This window comes from Colias philodice, chromosome 7, assembly GCF_061535455.1.
Source record: "Colias philodice isolate Cphi_HAF_F1 chromosome 7, ilColPhil1 Martin Lab GWU primary, whole genome shotgun sequence".
Classification (NCBI taxonomy): Eukaryota; Metazoa; Arthropoda; class Insecta; order Lepidoptera; family Pieridae; genus Colias; species Colias philodice.
The window spans coordinates 4,681,397-4,707,728 of record NC_143092.1 but is presented as its reverse complement, the minus strand read 5'-3'; the positions used below and the strand labels follow the sequence as shown (position 1 = coordinate 4,707,728).

Here is a 26,332-nt window from a genome sequence, read left to right as displayed (position 1 = left end):
TTGTTGGTACAAGGTAAACGATCGGTTACTATAAACAATTTCTGGTCTAAATTTGAATATCCTCTATTGCTCTTACTCACGCAGAATATATTAGCACGGTTTAAGAACGAAATTTATGCGTAATCGAAACTGATTTCTGCTTAGATATGGTGGATAGCGTGTAAAATAAAACATAATCACTAGAGAAGCGAAGAAATTAAATCCGTCACGTTAAACGATTGTTTTCCTACCAATGTTGTTGATTTTGATCGAGAAACCGGGTCAGAGTCAATGGCCAATTTGCGGTTTTGTTTATTGTCCGAATTGTTTTGACTTATCCTTTCTTACTCATTTATTTCCTATTAAAAGTCAATAAAGAATTTTATTTACCACAAATAAAGTTTTAGCGCACTATTTATTAAGGTTTTATGAACGAGTTCTGGCTAACGATGTGTACACTTTACACAAGCTTGCGGCCATTTATATAAAGCTCTGATGCCAACGTTACATGTAAGCTTTGCAGTTTGCTAAGAGTTACAACATTTTCAACGTAGGTATATAACATCTTTGCCTGGTATTTGCTTTGCCGCTTCTACTATATTTGAGACTTACCTACCTATGTCTCAAATAAAATTGATTGCCTTGTTGTTCCGAAGATTTATTTAATTTATTTAATTATATTATGAATTTGTCATAAATTTATTTAAACTTGGCTGATTGGCTATGTGAACACTGGTAGCCTAGTTCATAATCCTTAAAAATGCAACTCAAACGTTTTAACTGCCTATAGGTAACTGCGTATGGGCATATTATCTCAATGTCAATTGACGCACATGATTATTAAAAACAAGTATTACAAAAAAATGAACTTGTAAATACCGACATTACGGAACTTCGACCAAAAGTGACCGAACTACATTCTGATATAGTTCACGGTGACTCATCATCGACGCATCTTGGCACAGGACATAAGATATAGGTACCTGCTATTAGAGCATGGCGATACATTATAGCTGTATCGTATATGTATAATAATTAACGGGCCTGAGAACTGGGCCATTGGTGTAGAATTGACTATAAAATTGCATGAAGTATTGACACGAATAAATGAAAAAATAGCCTTGGCGAAGTAATTAATATAAAAAGTACATGGATAACTAAGTAACCTTAGTATATATTTTAATATTAATAAAACAGTAATTGCAAGCAAATAAAAAAATGTGCAATGTATAAATAATAACATATTAGTGCTTTTCTTCATAAAAGCTTTGTCTATGCATCAATATTTATTTCCAACTAGCGGTCCGCCCTGCTTCGCCCGTGGTACATGTTTACGTTTTCTCTCCATAAGAACCATCCTCGTACTTCAAGGAATATAATAAAAAAAGAATTATCGAAATCGATTTAGCCGTTCTCGAGTTATGCGCTTACCAACACATTTTGCGATTCATTTTTATATTATAGAAGAAGAAGATTTGACCTAGGTATTTGGTAAAAATGTAAAAGTGTTTTATAACAATGTCAGTGAATGTTAAATCGTATAACAGGATTTTGGCAATAAAGCGAAACATGATACGTTTAGGACTATTTCAATATGTTCTGTAAGAATATCAAAATAAACGAGACAGCTAACCTTACTCTTAACTCTAAACAAAGCGGCCTCGCCGTGGAAAATTGTGTCCCTGAACACACAACCTAGAATGTGAATATTTGTATCGCCCGGACTTCTAAAATAACATTAGTAGGTGTTATTTAGTGCGACATCTTTACCACAAGCACTATCTCCAAAGGTCAATATTCAAGGCGAAAATAGTAGAATTGGCTCCAATTTCAAGTCGTGACATTATCGTATATTGACGAGGATTGCCTTTCATTTGGAATTGTTATTCTTATTGAGACTATGTACGGAACAATAGGTTTATACAATGATAACTGTTTAGCCATCGTATCTTTAGAATAATATTTCCAATGTGTTTAAAACGTAGAAAGCGTTTAAAAATTTGTTCTAATGTTTAGTTGAACCATGAATCTAGGATAAATTTTATATTTCACGTCTAGATGTTTAATTTCCTCCACCTAATAATTATTAGGTACGTAACTATTTTAGTTTCACCTTTGATTTAGCTAAATGGCCTTTACTTGTCCCACTAACTATGAACTGTCAAGACTAGAGTGTTTAATATTCATAATTTATATTTGTTATTTATGAACTAGAAATAGTTTTAAAGAACTCGAGCTTGACACTGGTGGGTTGGTTATTGCTTTTGGCATCTGATAGAGAAACTTTGCTAATAAATATTCCTATCAATTTTTACATCTCATGTAAACATTTAAATGAAAGTTAGAGATTTAACTTGTTTAGAAAGCCATAAATTCGTATTTTGAAGAATTTATTAATTACTGTTATGCACACTTGTAAGTTATTAGTTAACTGATTTCGGATAACGTCAATGAATAATTTAACGGAGAAATTAATATGTTAACAGAAAAAATAACATGAGACAGGTAAATTTACATTTTTGTAAAATGTTTAAGAAGGCAGAAATAACTAATAGTTTTCTAAGCGTTGAAAAATATTGAGAAGTACATTATACATAGTATAGAAGGTCCCAATATAACGGGTGAAAAGGTGTTTGGAATTATGTTCGTACAGTACTAGATTCGTAACTCTTTTAATTTCTCTTTTTATCTAAAACCAGTAGGAAATGTTCAAAAATATTATTTATTATACACACATATATAATTTATATTATACAGGTGTTGATAATATATTTATATAGGAACGTTGCGTGGAATGCGGCAAGAACTGTGGGGCCCAGAACTAGTAAGATCATATAAATTATTCATAAAATGTTAACATAATTACAACTATTAACGGCATTTTTGGATTACCCAAATAAATTTGTTTAAAACAGTGACGTACAATGTGCATTAAATATTTATATTAAGTATAAAACACAATAAAAATAATATGGATGAGAGCCTTTTCTGACTCACAAGTAGCGAGTAAGTAACGGTGTAAGTTTCGAATTGTTTACTCATACACGATACGAGTTTATGGATCTAATAAAGCCACGGACTTTACATTCTTGCACTATAATAGTATCCTATATCAAATAATGAAAATGGTTGTGTGCAAACAATTTGCAAAGAATAGAACGATATTTTTAAAGAACCGATGGGAAATTAATTGACGTTTATGAGTCAATTGACACGGTTGGGTGTGAGTTATTGTGAGGAGAGGTAACAAAGCCTCGTGACAGCACAATCGGTGATCATTGTGATCGATTGTGACTACTGGTTGTGGGCGATGGTCGGGTTGGTACATAATTATGAGGGATTATATGTGTTAATTAATTGTTTATTTTTGATTATTTTTAACATACCACAGAGAATTGTGTTCAAGTATAATACGTATTTTTTTAAATTGAAGTACATAATTTAGATGTTTAACAGAAATAATCGGCACTTCGTTACTCTTCACTCAATTAGAGGTAAACTTTATCAAAATTCAAAACCTTAACATGCCATATTTTGTTTCTGCTCTTTTGCATAAATAAATGTATTATTGTAAGAGAATGAATGAGCACTAAAATACGACAAATTATGCACTTGCACATTAAGCTTCATGTTTCACCTCATAAGCATATTCATAAAGGATATAATAAAGATAATAAATGTCTTTATTTTAACGTATGTCGTGATTTATATTCTATGTAAAATTGTAAATGAATCATCATTTACAAATTTCCAGAGGCTTAAATAAGTGTAATGGATTTTGGCACATATCATTCAGATTTTAAAGTGATAATGAATTTGAGGACAATATTAGTTATTTATATTTGGATTTTATGTTCATGTACTTGCTAGTTTACATTGAATTATGATTATTGGTGCTTTGATTTAAGAACCCGGCGGAGGCCGCTCGCAACTGCAATTCGAAGCGAAGTCAAAATACGCTCGAATATTGTTGTCTCTGTTGCACAATTCCCGCCGGCCCCACGCTTGAATGCGACAGCACGACGACCGATGAAAATTTGTGATTAATTTGAATGTGTGCCGTAATACCAAAAATGATGAATGAAAACTCGATGCTTTTCCAATTTTTTTTGCATATTGTGTAACTTAACAATATAAGCCATGTTTCGAATTACATTATATTAAGAATATTGCCGTTTTTAATACAGAATTGATGAGTAGAAAACATATCATTTAAACTTTAAAAATGTGAGAAATACAAATTGTTTACAATTCGTTGTATTTAAGTATTTTGCAATAAAAATCATTTGGGAACCTAGATAAATACTGTCTTATTCCGAATAACAGCACAATAAAGTGGAAATATGCTCAAACTGAAAATGATTTTGGTATTACGTTTGTATGGAAAAATTGTCGTCCGCCGGCCCCTTAAGAAACGTATGCATCACCTTAATTGATATTTAAACAGAATCCAATTAAATTATATGTTTAATTCTAACTGACCTTGAAGTCAATTTGTATTAAGTAATTGTAAATTCGGCGCTATTTGTTCAATGGCTACCTACTATACAAATGTTGACATTATCGCATTTGGGGCAACATGCGTACAGAATGCTAAAATAGAAGGCATCACCTGTGAAGGTGCTTCAATTTGGTGCACGGCCAACTCGGTCACTATCATTTCAATAAACAATAAAGACCGTTAACGACACACATGTAATGTTATCCCGGGGCGTGTCTCAAGACGCAATCGCGATATCAATGTTAGGATCAACGACCTCGTATTGACATAAAGCTAAAAAGTAAATAGCGTAGACCTTGAGGCTAATTTTTGTCGTAAATGGTAACTGTTTTGTTCGAGCGATACGTACTCACGAGTGTTCGTCGAGTGTCATGTTAGTGTCCTGTGAGTTTGTGGTCTGCCTTCTATATACCTGGAACAAAGATGAATCATTTTCAACGTGTCTTTTAATACTTTCTCTGTGTATGATAAAATTAGAGAGCCCAATAGCACATGAGACTTGCGTTACGTTAGGATGATTCAGACGATGGTTTTAGTTTAAAATTAAGAAATTTTGCATATTTTTAAGCGCACGTCATACATATTAAAGTAAACTTAGTGTGTGTGAATGTTTCCTTAGCGATTTCCTAAAAATATCGCGAAGAATACGTATTTTCGTCAAGATAGTAATAATTTCAGGCGTGGGCGTGCGAATCCGTGGTCTCAGATATTTTCAACTACTGAAGGCTACGTGTATGTAGTCGTAACATCAGCAGACAAGCGTTTGGATGCTTCCAGAAAAATATCTTAAATATGCATGTCATATGCCTACATGATCAAAATTACTCTTGTATGCGAGTCATATAACATACTTATAGTTATTTGTTTCGAAGACTACTAATATTTTTTTTAAGTTTCACAAATCTGTTCTAAATATACTTTATTTTGAGAGTATTGTGGAACGAAAATTTATTATACCGCTACAAATATGTATAGGTAAAGTAAGATATCGTGGGAGCACAACACTTTCATTGTTACTGCATGCAACATTTAAATTCATTGAAGGCTAACGACTCAAATTCATAGCCAGCCTTTCAAACAAGGTGTTTCTGAAACTAATGTACCATTTATCTATATATGTATTTATTAAATATTATATTTATCGTCGCCTAGTACCCACAACACAAGCCTTAATTGAGCTTACTGTGGGACTAGGTCGATTTGTGTAATAATGTCCTATAATATTTATTTATTAATTTATTTATTTATAATTTAGAATTGTATATACAAATAGAACTGGGTACCTGTGCAATTTACGAGTGAAATAAATAAGAAGTCATAGAGCATTGTTTTAAAGTTCAAATTTCAATGTGGGAGCTACACATATGCGGGTTATAAAAATACGTGCTGTAAACCTACTTCTGACCAGTTGTTAAACTAAAAATATCAAATAGTGCAATAGAGCTTTCGTAAGTAACGTTACAGTAAATATTTAGGAAACGTTGCACGATCGAACTGTAATAAATAATAATATCAACGCAATTGCCTCATCATTCTTCTAAAGAATAAGAGGATGCGCAACAGAAATTGTTATTAGAAGGAATAGATAGTACCTAGGTTCTTATACTTCATTACCAATATGAAATGTTGAATACTATGCTTGGTTATAATGGTTTAACATAATACGACAGAACTAAATACAAAGAATCCTCTAGAATACTATCCTAATTCAATATCTATACTTATTGTCTATGTAGGTAATGTACACCTAATACGTCTAGTACTATTATATATTCTGTGCTAATATCATTAATTAAAAGCTAATGATATTAATATATTAACTTTTTCAAAATTGAGCTTTCGAAAGTTCAACCACATCATCTTAAATAAAATTTGTTCGTAAAGCTAGAAGGCTTTAATTTACAAACATAGTTTGGAGTTTTAGGTCTTTGTAGTAAAATTGAAACGGTCTATTGTTTTCATTTCTAAAGGCGGGTCGTGTGAAATCGTTATGGAAAGCCTATATTGCTAGCTATACACCATACATCACTATTTACACTTTCATACTTTTCTCTATAAATGTATGGTGTGGAAAAATATGCAACCATTTTTTCCACAATATGGAAAATCTCTTCGCGAGTTTTCATATGACGTTTTTGTCGCAGTTAACTACGTAGTTCCTATTCCTGGTATAATAAAGTTAAAAATTATAATTGCTCGGCTTGTGTAGTCAAACATTTTGCCTATCCCGAATATACCTTTAAAACATTGAAAACAATAACGAAGAAAAAAAAACGAAAAATTAATGAAGCGGTACAAGGCTCGTTTGAGTGCCTAGTACCTATTTGTTAAATTGTCTTGACGTTTTTCTAAAAATAGATTTATTGCTAAAATCCTTCTTAAATCACTCATTGTTACATCCATCTCGAATTTGTACAAACCGATATTTTTCTTACAGCCGCATATTTCTCGGAAGGCTGTTCAAGGTTAGGTAAGGAAACCTTACTCATCGAAATTATTCTATTTCTATAACTCATCCAATAACTCATATATTTATTGCTTATCCGATTTGAAGTGAGAAAACTTCTAACACTGCTTGTATTGTAGCTACATAATTTGTTATTGTATTTAAATTTCTTCACATGAGCTGTCCAAACTCCCAACTAAAAAATAATATATTTGCATATTGTTTCAAACTTATGAGCTATTTCTGCGTATAGATTAAAAATCAATAATGCAAGACGTCTTTGATTAGCGTAGAGATGAGAGGTCAAAGGCCCGTTCCGCTCCGAATGCAACAATGACAAATCATAAATTGAATTGTTTCGAGTTCCAAACGGTATTGACTTGATGTAAGGTCAAATGTTAACACACGTAAAATTGATAATAATTAATATTTAGTTAATGCATTTCCTGTTTGTAGCATTGTTGAATGTGGTTGAATGTTATAATTAGTCAAAAGTTGACATGACACTCAGTTACATTTGCAACTGTTGATTGTTTATCTAATTGGTAGACAAATAAAAAAAAATATAGGTTATGACGTATGCCCATTGATACAGATTACGAAAGGAATGAAAAACAATTAAGTAAGTAGGAAGTTATATTTTTAATGCATGCTTAATTGTATAAAAAATGTATTTAAAAATGCATTAATTTAAATGACGTAAGAATGACTTAATAAGTAGGTATACGAATAACGATAAAAAGGCTTGATAATTGATATAATATACTAAAGTATCAAATAATTATCAAGATAATGGAATTGTGTTGTAATTATTAACTCTTGCATTGATAATATTCGAAATGGTTATTGTTATGGCATACGATTACGGTATTTATAATTTCTTTATGTTATTGTATTTTAAGAATAATGAATAAACTAATACGTTTAAATATTTAAAAATTATACCAACGATAAATTATCATAAGAATAAGTAGGTATAGTAGAGATTACTTAATATTTACTACGTAAGTTTTATTGACATTACGGTAATAATTTATCTAAGGTTGAGCAATTAATTAACATTGCACCTATATATAATAAATTAACTTCAAGTAATTGTTAAAGATAACAAACGAAATAATCATTAAAAAGCAATGCAATTTTGAATAGTAGATAACTATAATTTTATTAATGTATTCACAAAAATAAAATCTCCAAATTTCGCGGTTTAATTTTTTTTTAGTTTTGCAGAAGGAAAATTGAGCTGAGCCGTCATTTCAATGAGGAAGTAGATATAAAATACAGGAATGAATGACTTCATTTACTAAGATAGGTAAAATAAAAATACTTAGAGCGACAATTTTAATGTTTCCGCAAGCAAAGTGGATACATAATTCTCTGAGGATTTCGTAGAATTGGCATTTTTATTGCGTTTTATGCGCTGACTATTATGTTTAGAACATTCTAATTATGTTTAGGAACAGTGAATATATTGTTCACATCAAGTTATTGTATTTTTATATGATACTCCGAAGTGATATTTTGCTTTATCATACTAAATCTTTACTCATGCGGGTTCATGAAAATGACAAGAATTTAGGAAACCGCCAATGGGGCTATTTGCTTAATTGATTGCATTAGGTTAATTTACACATTTACAGATTATTTATTTTTAGCAGTAAACTATTTTTCTTTACATATTAAAAGTATTCATCAAATTCATAAGACATCTCCATATTCAAAACGATATTGAAAACTGTTGAAGGAACCTTATTGTTAAAAATTAACTAGACACTATATTGATACTCTTACTTTCTGAATGTAGGCTAGTCAGTACTTGAACTTTGAGAATACTTAACCTATAAGCTCAAAGCCTCACTTAGCAGTGGTTTAATCTCAGTTTAATAGATAAATATGAGCCAGTACAAAGACGTCTTTATGTTGTACTAGCGGTCCGCCCCGGCTTCGCCCGTGGTACATATGAAAAATAGATGTTGGCCGATTCTCAGACTTACCCGATATACACAGAAAATTTCATGAGAATCGGTCCACCCGTTTCGGAGGAGTATGCAGACTAACATTGTGACACGAGAATTTTATATATAAGACTAGCGGTCCGCCCCGGCTTCGCCCGTGGTACATATTTACGTTTTCTCTACATAAGAACCATCCTCGTACTTCAATGAATATAATAGAAAAGAATTATCGAAATCGGTTCAGCCGTTCACACGTGATGCCGTGACAACGCGAAACGGGTGCAGACCCGCCGCCTTTTTATACCTCCCGCCGCGAAGCGCGTCGAACGCGGCAACTGATACACAAAAATAATCCTTATGGCATGATTCTGTGTTCTCGCGCGATGAGTTATAGCGTATTTCATGTATGTATAACTTTAGTGTTTCTACACCGATTTACATGATTCTTTAACTATAACCTGCCCAGGAGTATGAAGAATAATTGTGCCAAATTTGGTTAAAATCCGTCGTGTAGTTTTTTTTTCTATAACGAATATACAGACAGACAGACAGACAGACAGACAGACAAAAATTTTACTGATTGCATTTTTGGCATCAGTAGCGATCCCTTATCACCCCTTCATAGTTTTTTTTTAAATATATTTCATGTACAGAATTGGCCTCTCTACAGATTTATTATAAGTATAGATAATAATAGTTTTTAAGCTGTCTAAATAATTTAGACAGTCTAATCAATTACAAATAAATGAACGAGAAGTATACTAATAATACTGGAAAGCTTTCAATGTTTACAAAATGGTTTTAGTGGTGTAATAGAAATTAGTATGTTAGAGTACACAGTGAGAACGGATGCGACCTACGCAAGGAGTGTTGACCAAAGCGGTCAAATGTAATGTGACACTTCAAAGAATTTGCTGACACTAACAAACGCCGACATGAAAGGTTTCTAATTCGAAATTATAACAATCGTTTGCAATTCGTCCTTATATTTATCCGCGTATAAAATTGCCTGCATGAAGCCCTCCAATTACGGTACTTGAATGTTTAAAATATTAAAGTTAAGGGCGTTCTGACACACATAGTTGGTTGGGTCGAATCGTTTTTTGCCCTCAATATAATATAAAATTATTGCAGTGTTAAAATATTTAACTTTTATAACAAGCTTGACGACTCAATGACCGTGTAATTAATTTGCATTAAAGATGCTCTCAAAATTATTATATGTTTATACCTAATATTTGGGTAAGGGTCCGTGATAGGGTTGCCAACCGTACTATAATATGTATATAGTATTGTACTATATTTCGGGTCTGCGTACTATATACTGTTGAAAACATATATAGTACGCAAAAATACTATATTTTCAACACCGACAAATGTTACAAACAAATCCTTCATTAAAAAAAATAAGAACGCGCCTTTTAATTGTTAAGATGGCTAAAGTCATATATCCTATTGCGCATACAGGGTGTAATCGTTAAGTGTGCACAGGCGATTATTCCGTAACTATTACAGATATCAAAAAAATTTAAACTGATATCGAAAGTACTATACCTAATGAGTAAAATGACAATAATTTTTTAAAAATAAAACGAGAAATATCGAAAAAAATTACATGAAACGCTCCCATACATTGTGTATGAAATATGACTATTACAAACATTTAATATAAAAGATTTTGCTTTTTTATATTTTGATTTTGTGCTTTAATTACTTCGCAAATTTTAATGAAAGTTCATTTAGATATTCCAAACCAAGGATGTCATTTCGAACATTTGCTCTGAATACAAAATGTATGGGAAATAAAATATATGGGAGCGTTTTATGTAACATTTTTGGATATTTCTAGTTTTATTTTTAAAAAGTGATTATTGTCATTTTGCTCATTAGGCATAGTACTTTCGATATCAGTGTAAAGTTTTTTGATATCTGACATAGTTACGGAATAATCGCCTGTGCACACTTAACGATTACCTACACCCTGTATACCAGTGGCGAGAAGAAAGAAACAGAAGTAGTGTATCATTAATAAAAAATGAGCTTTTGATTTATATTAATTTAAAAATTGAATGTGACAAAGCTTGACACTTTTATTTTAAACAAAAAGCTGTTACACAGTGCAAGAAGTGCAAAAAATATAGTTTTTATAAAAATAAATATATATTTGTCTATTTTTTTTTGTTTTTCCCATAAAATACTATATTTTTTTTAAATGTACTATATTTTTTACACCTTATTTTGGAAAATACTATATTTTGATGATGAAGTGTTGGCAACCCTAGTCCGTGATAACATAAAATGAAAAGTTTAAATTTATGCTTATGGCTCTTCAATTGTTTTTATTACATCCATATTTATGTATAAGCATAATACCGCATAATACCGTAATGACATATCATTACGGTATTTGTAGTTAAATTACTGACAACGACAAATATTTGACTCATAGAGTTTTAAAAAAATATTACGTTTAAATGTAATCAGGGCGGACTCTCAAGTAGAGCCGTGATCTATTTCATATTGTGTTCCAAATGGACCGGTGTGGTTCTATTATCTTCACAACATCCCAAACAGGGGCTACGAGTGAATAATAAAGTCCCCCTCAGTAGTGCGCCGGCTGCTGGGTTTATCTAAACGGATAATCGACAGAGATATCACGAGTGATAAGGACGGCAATAGATAACAATGCAGTTATCGATAAGTCGATTACGGTGTAAATAATATTCGTTCACAGTTCTACCTGTAGGCGGTATTGAAATCAGTTCTTCGATGCGACATAACGCATAGAACAATGTGAATGTTAAATGGATTGTAAGTAATTTGTAAGCGATTATGTTTGTCACGGTAAAAGGTTTTCGATGTAAATGTGTCATAAATTAGTTCTAAGGTATCGTCCATAGTCTACTGGCCGTTAAATTAAATATAAATGTATAAACAGTTTTCTAATTATAATATCGAGTGTAAGCAATTTGCGTGGGCGTGAGGACAGACACTGAAATAGATGTTGGCAGTGTTATAGCTATGCCAGTAAGGCGGAATGATCATCATCCGTTCTAGTTGAAAAACACACGTTTACTCACTGAACCTATCGAACTTTGAAGCATAAAGGTGGGAAGGAGTTGCCATTCATATGAATTATTAATAACATTAAACTCAAACTCATAAAATAGCCTTATCATGAACTAGTAATAAAAGAGCATCTTCAAAGGATATCAATTCAGTAAAATCGTTAAACAACGTCTTTATTTAAATCATCTTGAGTGTGAAAGCGCTACAAATGATTGAGAGAAAAATAAATTGAATGAATCTATAAATCATGTCCGTCTTACCGTGTATAAAGTCTCAATAGATCAGCACAATTTAGTTTGTTGTCTCAAAGAATGCAACTCGATATGAAAGAAGAGCATACACATACAAGTAAACACGTATAAGTATATCGTAAAGATAAGGTTGACGCGACGCAAGGGTTACCTGAGTACAAAGCGTAGGTGTATCGTTGTATGTGTTTTGGTAAGCACAAAACAAATCTAGTTTTATTACTCCAAAACATACCAATGTTGGTTTTAACGGTTTTTAATTTAAACATGCAATATATAATTCGAAGGTTTCTATATGTGCCGTTGATAATAATATGTGATTAGACCATTTATATTCGTAAACGGTAAACTTATTTTAATTAATTATAGGTACCGGAAAATAACTGGTTTCTGTATACAATATACATATAGTTAAGCCGAATTTTATATGGATTAGTTCAAATAATCATGCCACAAAAAGTTTAAAAATTTTCTAAAGAAAAAATATTATTAAGAATGAATAATAAACAATTCTATCTAGCATTCAATTAATTTAAGAATACTAAAATATTCACTGCACCTTCACTAACGTTCAAATTACTCTCTCGGTTCATTCATCAAGAAACCTGCTTTTATATCTGCATCCAGTCCACTCCTACTATGCTGTAGACCTACTTAGTATAATTATAGTGTTTTATACGGACAAGAAAATTACAGTATTTAAACAAGTGAACGTGATGTTACAAGAATTATGTAAAAGAAATTAAAATTGAATTTAATAGATGCCACAAATAATGGATATTTTGTCACAGATAAAAAATATTTTTCTAAATGAAGTTCGATTGTATCCGGATGTTTGATATCCTAGAAAGTAAAATATTTTTAAACTGTCCATAATAATTGATTGCTGAAAGTAAAATCAAGATATACGATAGAGCGTATAATTTAATGCATCAACATCATATCCACATACTTAGGATTGTAGACGAAAACCGGTCTACTTATAATGTTATTATTGACGTGGGCTAGTGCCTAGTACATGGGTCAATATAGTAAACGTGTCCCCAGCGCTTAATAACGAATGGTTTCATGTTGGCCTTATATTTGTTACTTTAATATTATGAAATAAATAATTGATTGTACGCAGCGAACACTTTTCTGCATTAAAAGTAACAAAATCATTCCCGAAACAGTATTTTTATGGGAAGATTTGAATAAATATGTATTTGGATATGCAACTATAGACCCATTTGATAAATCTGTTGCCAAATTAATGATCCAAAATTAAATATACTTAATAAGCGAATAATTATTATTAATTATCATCATAAACTGCTACTCATTAACATTTATTAACAAGCCGATTTACATATTTTTTTTATAGATAGATTTTAAGTATCGTTACGGTTCATACGTTAATTAGATATTTTTATTAGGTACTTATCTTTGATCTCAAACTTCTGTGCTCTATGGTTAATTTATAAACGTAACCTGATTTTAGAAAGCATACGGTTTTCCAAATCATGGGAGAACACTTTCTCTATTTTGTTGTAATCATGTCGTCATATTATGGTATATTGATATTCGAAGTGGATCACACACACACACACACATAAGTTACAAGAATGTTATTGTAAATGATTCATTATTTATTAAAATGTTACTACATATCTATAGATATCTGAATATTTTAATGAGGAAGAGACTGTCTCTACGTCTCTACCTTTTGATAATTATATTTTACGTGTTCGAGAAATGGTATAAATATAATAACTCTGTTCATAATTTTGTAGGTAACTTAACTAAGTTTTTAACGCATTAATTACTTAATTGATTTGTGGAACAACATCAAGCGGAACTGAACAGTAAATAAATAATTTGAAACTTTCTACTTTTATAAAGTGAACAATTGGTCGATCATTTCAAATATTAGTTCTTTTATCCTAATCGTTAGTTTACACTTCCTTAAAAATACAGCGTTTTACTTTTTTATAGTCACACTTTATTCAATTATGATTTTTATAATATATGTACCTAATATTTAACATAATATTATCCTAGATTTTAAATGATTATGTTTTGTAAAAAACTAGCTCTTTTGTTACTTCACGTAGGTACTTCTTCGTAAAATAATAAGTATATGTAGATATACGTACATATTTTGATAATATTAGACGATGCGTTTTAAGAACAAAACAATAAAAATTAACTACAACACATTTTACCTTTTAACTTATCTGTAAGTTCAATAGCATGACTTCATGTGGGTGGAGGTGTATAGGTACCACCTTTAGTAAACATTTGATACCAAGGAAGTGGTCAATGTTGAAACCCTTGTGTTATTTGTAATTAGTCGGCATTTAGAATCAATATGTAAGTTGGTAAATGGAAATTGATATGTTATGTTTATTTTCTTGTTAAATCTTGGCTCTCCTATACCTTTAAAACGTCTTTGAATATTATGTATGTTCCATACATATAGCAAAAATTATCTAAAATATTTTAATGCCCAATTAGGTAGACATTTCTTAAAAGGAATATCGTGATTACCTACGTGTGATACAAAACATGAAACGAGTTAAATAGAAACATGTAATTGTATTGTAGAACACTAATAGGTAGTTGGACAAGGTTAAATTCATTATGATATACAGAAATACTAACCATGAAAAAATTCAATGTGTATGACATATTCAGGTAACCTATTAAAAACTCGAATTTCTATTACCCGAATCTTAAAACCCCGAAAACGGTTGTTAGAACTTTTAAAAGACAGATGTAATGAATGACAAATTTTCAAAACTCCTTTTTTAATTTCCCAGATGAATCAATTTCCAGATGCACCAAAACCAGATTTTTAAAAAGTATTTTTTTGTTTCCCGTATTCTCATAATACAGATCTCAATAAACCAGATTCTCAAAATACTTTTTTTTGTTTCCCATCGTACCATTTTCCAAATAAACTATTTCCAAATTTTCATAATCTTTTTATTTGGTTCCCATATAATCGTATAACAGATAAACTATTGCCAGATTTTCATAATCTTTTTATTTGATTTCCATACAATCGTGATTATACCTTTACTATCGACTGAAAATAAACATTGTTAGTAAGTAAATTTATTGTTTTACTTGTCCATTACAGACCGGTTTTAGTGACAAAGTCGACTCAGTAGGTTAGGTTAGGTTTGAACTGTGACCCCCCATGCACGAGCCGAGCGAGCGAAGCGAGCGTGCCGCGGCAGCGGCCGGCGAGTGCCAGAACCGACTCGCTATTGTTTTACTTGGCCATTACAGAAAGGTTAAAGTGTCAAATTCGACTCAGTAGGTTAGGTTAGGTTTGAACTGTGACCCCCCATGCACGAGCCGAGCGAGCGAAGCGAGCGTGCCGCGGCAGCGGCCGGCGAGTGCCAGAACCGACTCGCTATTGTTTTACTTGCCCATTACAGAAAGGTTAAAGTGTTAAAATCTATTCAGAAGGTTAGGTTAGGTTCGTGCTGCGTCCCCCTGGAAAGATTACGTTTTGCTGGATATCGTTTATTTGAATTTCAAAAATCTGGACATTGTTTGCCTGTATATCAATTAACTGTATTTCAAAAATTTGTGTTTTAAAAATCTGGCTTTCGTGCATATGGATTACGGTCATCTGGATTTAGTGCATTTAGATTTCGTATGTCTGGAACTCATTCGTCTGGATTGTAAAACGTCGTACAAATAAAGAAATGGGCAAATGAAATTCGGAGTTGCGATTATATGGCAAACAAAACTTCGAAATTTTAAAATTCGGGGTTATGAAAAAATGTCCAAACGTTTTCTGGATTATGATATTCGGAATATTAAAATTCGAGATTAAGATAGGTAACCCATATTCAATTAATTGATAAAGATTCCATTCCTATGATCAATAAAGCAGTACGGTTCTATAATTAAATCGTTTCCGAGGTATAGACATGTTTTTTAAAGTTCCTCGTCAAAAGTCAGCAGTTGCGAGCCATCAGCCATCGCATTCAGTGATAGCGACTTTTGAACGTCTGCCAAAAGCAAACAAACAACGCTAAGGAAAAAATAGTTATAGCATGTCAAATATTACGTAACCCCACAGAACAGTAAAGTAGATAGAAGTGTGATGTGGGCGTGGCCCACGTGTCACTTGTAAGGTAAGATCACCTAACTTGCTCTCAGTTGTGCGCAGAAAAATATTCGAGTCGGTTGTCAGCTGTCAAACCTTTTTTCCGTATTTATTCATTAATTAGGACGTGTTGTTCGGTATAAGAGTGCAAAAATGATAGCAGACGAAATAATATCAGCAATGGAGGCATTTCATACCATCGGTAAGTCTTATTTTTATTTATTTTACACATAATATTTTATGTTATATCTTCGCTTGTAATATGTCAAAATTGTATACAAATATCTAGTCAAAATGAACCTTAATCCGTAAGAAATTAGTACTATTATAGATTGAACAGCAAACAAGAATTTCTGGAATATTATTGCAATAAACAAACGAATGTCGCTTTAGTGGCGCATATCGACAGTATCGATACTTTAGAAAAGACAAACATTATAAATATTAAATTTTATTTTATTTTTCCTTAGCTTTCATTTGTCCAATTTATTTACAGATTTCCCAAAGAGGCTAATTTAAAAGAGAAATGGATAAATGCAACGTGACGAGTTAACTGAATGCCGAACAGCACTAAGCAGTCTAACAAAGGCCATCGATACAGCAAACCTACGGCAGTTCCAAGATTTAAAATAATGTATATAATTTTCTGTTTGTATTTTGTAAATATAGATTAATACTATTCTATTCCGTTTTTTATTTAATAATAATAATATAAAAAGACGTACTTAGTAGTAATAAACATACTCCAAAATGTGACACATTATACAGTGCGACACAAAAGAGATGAAAATAAATGAGGGCGCCACCGTCGCTCATATAGCAACACTGATACTGCGACGCAAGCGATCTTGATACTATAGAATAAAAATCCAAAAATCTATATAATATAATCTAAAATAAATACCGCGATTTAAACCGTTATAATTGTTTCATTGTAGCAATAGTGTAAAATATTTAAGACAAAAATACATTAGTATTTTAATTGACCTACCTAGGTCAAATTTTACTTAAATGTATTTGGAATTAGTTATTTTATAAAAATCGGTCAAGTGTTTAGACTGCAGAGGCGCACATAGAATCAAACATACAAACAAACAAGCATACATGCAGCTCAAACACATTACCCTCTTTCTGGTTCCGTCGGGTAGAAAAAAACAAGGCGATTTGAAAACCACATATTTTTATTTTTTTTGTAGATAAATTTTGTACATTAATATAATTCATCAAAATTTAAATATTCTACTCCTTCAAAGGACTGATCATCAATCTGTTTCGAAGTACTGGCAAGAGGGTACGCGGCATCTTCAGTATCTGTAAATATGATACAGTAAATATGATTTTTTTTCTTATGGTTTGATTGATTAATAGATAGATAGCTGTATGAAAACAGTTATCACTATACTATGTAGTAAAATCTAAACTAGGTACTTTATTTGAGGCTGGTTGGATTGGATATAACTTCTTGACTCAAATTGTGCTGGTCGCACTATAAAAACTAGTTTTTGTTTACATACAAATAACCTCAAATTAAATTGCGAAAACGTAATAATCGCCATACATACATACATTAAACACTCGTCACTAATGGAATATTCTATTTTACGTAGTACTGAGCAAAAATAAATGGAATCTCACCGGTATATTCTGATGTACGTTTGTAAACGTTTTCCAAATCAGTCAATAAATTTCCAGCTTGAAATTCGGACAAACACCGAATAAAAACTTTATACACCACATCACGGACACCGCTACGTTTAACCTTTTTCATGATGACTCCTTTTTTATTTAAATTTCTTGTTCTAAATAACAATTTTATCTCAATAATTCTCCACTTCACGAAAAAAACAAAAAATTTTTATTCAACTTGACAGCTACATTGCCAATTCAGGGTTGCCAGGTAATGAAAAACGAATTAGTTCCAAAATAATTAATTTCATCTCTTTTATGTCGTACTATACTATACTCGTATAATAGAAAGAAAAAAAAATACACAAAAAATATTTATTTTTGAATTATCGATATCTCGATATCGATAACAAGGCTGACATCCCTCAGGGCATAGCATCAGATAAATATCAAGTTAATGTCATTAATGTTGAGTGACACAAATTTCAACCTTATCTTTATGTGTTGAGGTTCAAAGTTATATCTATCGAAAACTAACGCCCTCTGTTGTGGAGTAGCTGAATGTTTTTCGAATTTGGAATTTCTGTGCAATGAGAAACAAAACAGCTAATATACCTAGAGATGTTATACTAAAATAAACCGTAACATGGTGCGTTAGGGTACATATTGAAATGCTGAATTTATAACCTAAGTCAGTTTTTACTCAAATTAAGCTGTCCAATCAAAGGCATAGTTTACTTGTAGTGTACTGTATAACTATCGGTTTAAATGTGTGGGTTTGGCGACACTGGTTTTCATACTAATTATGACATTATCGCACTTCTATTTGTTTTTATTGTTCTGTGCGTAACCCGCATTACTCTGCGTCAACGTCTATCATGAAGCAGTAGCATTTCAATTCAACATAGACTAATTTTCTAATTATATCGATCTATTTCTACAACCCAAATGCTTTAGCGATAGACAAGGTATAAATGAAGTTTGGGTTCAATGGTGGTATTTGTGGTACTTGGCTCCTATGCATACTCTTATAAATATGAGCAATGACAGTTAACACATGTAAAAACTCATGTAGTTGCAATGTTCAAACAAAATTATTGGTAGTGTTCAATAATGTCAGCCAACGACCTCAAATTTACAAGAAATATGCGAAAGGTCTGCTGGGGTGATAATTCTTTCACTTAGGGGCAGTAAATACACGTCGTAAATGTATTTATGCCCTGTAGCAATGGATTGATAACATTTTTCATTTGTTACTTCTTCGGTTGGGGTTTTATTTTTTATGTTATCACGTTGAACTGTGTTAATATAATATCTTGGGTAGTCTTGGGTATTCAGATGCCGTTATTTCGCCTCATCTTTAACATTATACTTTAACTGAGTGTCAACTTTCTAGGCCGACAGGAGTGGGAATGAAATTTACTTCAGGCTGTATGAACATTGTAATTTGTAGACCTTTGAGTAAAAATTCACGATTAATTCGAATATAATCTTCATGTAATTCAAGTGAACTTTTGTTATAAGGATAATGATACTTATTAAATAATAAATTTGGATCCCTCAAATTGACAATTTTTTACCAATTTCCGTATCCGATTCCAGTAATATGTACAATTCCAGATTATGATAATCCGATTTTCATATTATGTAGACATGTTGTTAAGATAACGCAGATATTGATTAATTAGATACGATATCAACCACTCTCTGCAATAGTTATTCAAATATGATGGCAACATCTTCACTAATAATAATTTTGTTTATATCAAAACGTCGGATCTCTATAAATCTTAAATTGCATTTATAAGAATAAATTGCAGAGGTGTGTCATTTGTAGGGGGCTATTAGTTTGATGTAAATTTATAACCAGTTTTTAACTGGAACCCACCACTTTCACATCTGATTTCTGATGAGACCAGGTATTGCTTTTGATGGAATGCAGTTTTTACTAGAGGTTAATTAAAATAAAAGCCAATGTTCATGATGTTTTTGCCAAATCCATTCCTTCTTATTACTTTATCAGATTATTCTTCTAGATATCGAATCGAATCGGAAATGTGCTCAAATTATATTTTGACCTCTCATCGTTGTGTCAACTACCTACTCGTTTTAATGAATGATTCTGCAAATTCGTCGAATTTGGTAAAAGTAAAGGAAGCATTGCACCAGTGACCCCCTTGTGTAAGATCGATTCTCGTGCTCAGAGCTCGATGTGACTGGTCGGGTGACTTTTCCGTAGACGCATCCGAGGAATATGGCCGCGACATTGACCCGCCATACGCGAACGGCCAATGCACCGGTTGCAGGCTCTTTGTTTATATTGGTTTTGCCCTGCCACTAAGCAATAGACATTACATCCTCGCGCACGCAATTTAGCTAACGTAATCATGTGAGTGGCAAAAACGTGATGTGATGTTGATGAGAAATCAATGACAAAACAGCTTCTTAATGAGGTTCTTATGAGAAGCCGCCACAGGAAGCAATACCGATAATCATAGTCCTTGTAAGGTCTTGCATTAACGGTGATAAATCTGGCCTTATTATTGAGCAAACTGCAATTTTCATTGGGTTATTTAAATGTAGGTACTTTGAATAGCAATATGCAAAGGCCAAAGTCGGTATGTTATTTTGAAAAACTTCGGAGATTTTTACTGCTGTATGATTGATATATTAGGTATTTTATATATATTTTTTGGTGGTCTGAAGCGAAATATGATAAATTTACCGTTAATAGTAAATAGTGCTTTTATATTTGACAATACCCTGCGGGAGACTGCTTTCGTAATTCGTTAATGACATTCCACTCGACTTGGTCGAGATGCGTCAGAGCATTCGTCACGGATCTGAAGAGTATTACATAAATAGTACATAAGTTAAGATGCATTTTACGTAGCAAGTTGGACCCAAACGTTTTCCTGAAATGCGGCTTTCATAGTGACGTAAAGGCGGACGCCCGCGCTTTCAGCGGCGCCTGCGTCGGACCCATTTTAGGACATGACTAACGGAAATTCGATTCCTCTCGCTCCGGCCCGCTCCCGCCCGTGGCGTGACAGTGTGCACGCATCTCGCTCGCACGAAAAGCTCCAAGAAATCTTTTAATAGTGTCCACGGCCGCGATCTACTTTCAATTTGAGGCGGGAAACTTGCTAGTTTGAATTTGTGATTTGATTGATCCAGTGTGTAATGAGATTAACTATTTTTTATTATTTTGATTTTTTTGCAGAAAAAAAAACGCGAGACGATAACAATAAATTATATCGATAGAAAATATTAATCCATATGTTTTTATATACTTAGCTTGTATCTCATCAGATAAGAGAACTTAAATTATTTTTAAATATACCTAATTCAATGGCATAAAAATATTAAAGAAAAACACAGAAAAGCTAAAAATAGAACAAGCCAACTATCTAGCTAAAGGTCGTTTATAGGCTTAGATAAGTAAACAGGTATAAAATTGCAATTATAGCAATATGGATATCGCGGTTTTTAGGTAATAATGAAAGGAAAAACATAAACATCAAAAACATGAGTCACTAAGCGATAACGTTTATGCTGCTTATTTTATTGTTTTTATTGGAATATGTATATTGTTTTGTGTACGATGTCACTCTTTTTAACGAATACCCTCTCTTATTCTTCATTTAAACTAACCTTTTTCTGTTGTTTCTCCCAGGCCGGGTCTAAGAGACCCTCGCGCTCCCACTCCTCCTCCTGTTCCATGTATCCGTCCCCATACTCATAATTATTCATCACCCCGTTGTCCATCATCATGGTCACCGCACTGACCGTCGATTTCGATGTTCGTTCGAGCCTATGACCGCGAACTCGTATGTGATAGTTCGCACCGCGCACTGCAACAAGCAGCCGGCCGCGCGCCTGCTGCAAGAAGACTGGCTCACGAGCGCTACTCGCGGCCGCGTTTGGAACTTTTGAGTTCCGTTCTGTTTCACGCTTATGTAATGTGCCCGCCGCATTGCTTGTTCAATGTTCTTAATTTAATTTATGACTGGTAACATTGGTGTGACGTCTCTTGGAAAATGCCATGCCAATGTCATCAGTCGCGTACTCCTACTCGCGTCATTTTTGAATTTTCGAGAGCAACTTATTTTTTTATAGAATAACTACCAAGTTATTATTTTCATAAAAGCTTTGTTTCTGCTATATTCATTATAAAATAATAACCAAAAGTTTACTAGTGTTTTAAATCACGTGATTTTAAATACTTAACTAAAGTATAATTGTATTAATTTGGAAAGTTTTTAATTTTTTTATTTATAAACATTGAGCTATTATTACTTCGTAGTTATAGAATCTAAAATTCTAAACGCAAAACAGGTTTTCATTAAAATGATTAAGTGCAACTTGACAACTTCTTGTAAATTCATTTCTTCGTGCGAAAATGTATAGGTACTTGCCTATTTACTATTTATAATGATCCATAAGAAAGGTGTACTGTTTTAACAAAGTTTGAATTAAAGTTGTCTGTTTTGAAGTAGGTTAAAATTGTTATTTAGATAAGTATATTATAAACATACAAATGAAGCAAAGAAAAGCGGGTTTAATAAATAAAACTCAAGAATCATACACAAAAATTTATTCACCACATAAAATTTTATTAAATAATCTTGCTCACGCAAAATAACAGTTATAGATATCTTAAATTTTGTATCATTTGAAGATTCCGTATGTTATACATATAGCAACATCCACAATCACAGGAAGGTTAAATTTTGGAATAGAAAACTTATATTAATCATTAAGAACATGACACATCGATAATTTATATATTTTGGTGTTTCTACAAATTAAACCTAATTATTAAATATTTATGAGTATTACACATTTGGGAAGTTTAAGGAAGGACTAAGCAGTGGGTCATATACTTGAAGATATAGGAGAAATAAATACTTATTGGATAAATGCCATACACTTTCAAAGCTTTTGAGCAATTACCGATAACATAAATATAAAGTGGTAGATTTCTCTCTTTAAATTTTCACAAGTACCTATAAAAATTTTACTGACAATTCAACTTGACGTTTAAATTTAATTTTATCAGATTTTAGAAATGTTAGTTTAGGCTACATAATATTTTATATATATATATTAACACCTATTCAATATACAATAATATTGTAGATATTTATTAGAATCCACTTCACCAAAAGGATACTTACTTATTTATTAAATGAAAATTAATGTCTGGAAACATATCATTATTATAATAATTAATATTATTACATACTTTGCTTTATGAGCAAGTAGATTTGGTGAAATGGATCTTTTAAAAGATATGGTACAGAAAGTTTCTCTGAAATGCAAATTATGTTTTAAGCATTGCTCAAGATGTTATCATAACATAATCTACTCATATTTCAATAATATTCAAATTTATAGAAACAGTGGACAGTGGTTAAGGTTAAATTAATATGTTAAACTTATACATAAATTACATATCTTTATTCTTTAACGTAGTATAATTTTGATGACAACATATTAAATTGGATTATGAATATAAGATTTCATTGATATCATTTAATATGTGGGTACAGTGAAAGATATAAAATAAATTGAGGAAATTGCAAAGAGCAAGGATAAGAAGGTGAAAATATATAATTTTAAGAGGTATGTACAAAGTAGGCACGCTAAGGTATAATAGAATTTAAAGCTTGACTTATTGGTTTTCAGTATAAAATGTATAGAAACCAATGATAGTTCTTGGAAGAATTCACAGGGTATATTCTATTTAGAAGATAGGAAGAGGTTTTACTACACATTTTTCTACTTCAACATAACACAGTTATTTTTTGATAATTTTTATTCGCCACTATTTATATACATTTTTAAGATAATATAATATTTTTCGCGTAATTTTCATAAATATCATTCATTACATCTAACATTTAGAATTCCATCATATTTTTTTTTCAATTTATTCATCAGTCACATTATATCCTCTACATGATTTGGGACCAATCTGGGGAACTATTCTAAGGAATTTGATAAGTGGAACATTTAGTCTTAACTTGTATTATGAGCAAAATCATTCGAACATTAGTTAACTGTAAGGGCGGATAGTTGCAAGGTGTAAAGGTATTAACAAATTACATTAATATGAACATTAGAACATACTCCCCAGCGTTTGACCCATATATTCTTATCTCGCTTTTTGTACTCGAGCTTTTTGACGATATTATCAAATAAGTATCTCCACACATATTATTTGCCAAATTTCTGGTACCAAAAATAGAGATGTTTGTTTATACTGAACACGTCTAGCTAGATGTATAAAATATATAGGTATCAATGAACAACAACAAGGATTAGGTTTTCGAGAATTGTACAAAAATTTCTCGCACCTCTACTAAAGTACATCTACAACAATAATACTTTTAGAAGGCGTCAACATACCACATTGAGAAGAACCCGATCCGAACAGTTCCTAAACTATCTAATACACTGATATTCCTCACAGCTCCAAGTTTAAATGCCATAGTCAAAGCTTTCGAATTCGGAAAATCTAGAGTCTTGTTTCTGTATACGCTGTTGACAGGCCTCGATGTAGTCTTCTTGGATTCTGTACATTCCTGAGTTGGCCTGGTACATGAGAGTTTCCAGAATGCGTTCGTTCTTAATGGCCTTTGATGGAAGCACCACTTTTATCAGTTCTTGGGGCGATATTCGGTAAAGTTTCAGATCTCTAGCCAGCCTTTCCATGATGCATTTAAATTCATTTTTAGCGTCAGTCTTATTAGCGGATTTGGCCTTTATTTTGTTTTTAGCCCAGCTTAGCATCGCTTCGAATTTCCTTACTTCCGGCACTTCTAGGTTTCTGCACATGATCATTTGGACCATCGATTCGGACAGGTTCAGAAATTCCGGTGTTTGGAAAAGAGCATAGGCTCGCTGTTCAATGAATGCAAGGATCATGTTCACGAGTTCGGAGGCCGATGTGTAACGCCAGTAGTAGTTCTCCAGGGAAATCAGCATTGTGCATACCTGGAAACGAGGCAGAATATTTTATATTTTAATATGCATATAGGTTGTTGTATAAATTATTTTTCTACCACAAAAAACAAAAGAAAGAAGCCAAATAACATGAATAGAAGCTTGGAAAATTAAGGGAGCAACACAAAAACAATGAGCGCTGGAAAATTGTGGAATTACAATGAATCAAAGAAAATTATGAACAAACAAATAAAAGTAGACAGTAAAATAACAACATCAGGCACTTAACAAAACACGTAAAATGTAAAGCAGTGGAAAGTATCTTAAGATCATTAACAAAAAACAGACTAAACATTAAAAAATATTGTAAAAGCATCAAATTCCAGACCACTTCATTCCACAAGAACTGCTTCGTATAGTGAAAGGAGGTCTGCAGCAGTTCGAGAAAAATGACCAGATAAAAAAATATCCCTAAGGGCCGATTTTTCAATGCTTGGATAAAACTTATTCGTCGAATAATGTATAAAACTACCATTTTAAAAACGTATTCTAATTGCCCGTATTTGACAGTTTACGTGATATTTTAATATTATCGTGTAATACTTTATTGGACGGATAAGTTTTATCCAAGCATTGAAAAATCGGCCCTAAGAACAGACCACTTCAATCCTCAAGAACTGCTTCGCATGGTGGAAGCAGGCCTGCAGCAGCTCGGGCAGGTCGTAGTGCTCGGCCGCGCAGATCAGCCCCGGGATGGAGGCGCACGTCAGCGGGCAGCTGCCCGTGTGCAGGTAGTCCAGCAGCGTGCGGAACGTCTCCGGGTCGAACTCGATTATTGAGAACTGAATATACATTAAACAATTAATGAATAAAAAATGTTGTGTGGTTTTATGAAACCACGGTAAAAGTGAAACTTAGGCACAAAATTATCGTATTTGTACGATAATTATCGTACGGTTCGACCGTCACGCGACATACGCTACACAGACCAAAAAGTTTGAGACGATGTAATAAAAGTTTCACTTTAAAAAGACGTGTGGCACTCGGGGACTGCCGCGGTAAAGCTATTGCATGCTATGCCTTCAAGCCACACCTCCGCGCCCGTCGGAGTGGGGAGCGTGAGGTTTTTCGTTACTAAATTTCTGGATTCGGTCCTCGCGCTCAAGGACCGCGATAGAAGCTATGCAATAGCTTAAAAATATTTATTGTAAACCATATACAGGGTGTCCCACTATTGGTATACTAAGCGCGAAGGAACTAGTAGTTTTGCATACACTGATCACGTAAAAAATACTTAAACAACAAAATTACGTCAAAATTTTTTTGCTAAATTTTTCCTGAAAATCCATGTTTTCTTCTCTAGCTTCGGGCAGCCGTCATATACCGCTTCTCTAATGTGAGCATTTTGTCTATGAAAACATAATCTTAAACGATAGCTCACGTGCTGGT

At 32.4% G+C, this 26,332-nt stretch overlaps 2 protein-coding genes across 3 annotated transcripts in view; both read right to left on the bottom strand.

Moving 5' to 3' along the window:
- Nucleotides 1–21,838, bottom strand: part of Actn (alpha actinin) — a 59,599-nt gene extending 37,761 nt beyond the window's left edge. For both annotated transcript variants that reach the window (XM_089697231.1, XM_089697230.1), the window contains exon 1: nt 21,587–21,838. In XM_089697231.1, coding sequence (XP_089553357.1) covers nt 21,587–21,706 — 120 coding nt within the window. In that variant the 5' untranslated portion in view covers nt 21,707–21,838. The remainder of the gene's footprint in view (nt 1–21,586) is intronic.
- Nucleotides 21,839–22,538: 700 nt separating this feature from the next.
- The window catches only part of rsh (Rap GTPase activating protein radish), a 44,761-nt gene continuing 40,967 nt past the window's right edge, over nt 22,539–26,332 (bottom strand). Inside the window, exons 16-17 of the mRNA XM_089697078.1 lie at nt 25,543–25,725; nt 22,539–24,934 (exon numbers count right to left, since the gene is read on the bottom strand). Coding sequence (XP_089553204.1) covers nt 24,419–24,934; nt 25,543–25,725 — 699 coding nt within the window. The 3' untranslated portion in view covers nt 22,539–24,418. The remainder of the gene's footprint in view (nt 24,935–25,542; nt 25,726–26,332) is intronic.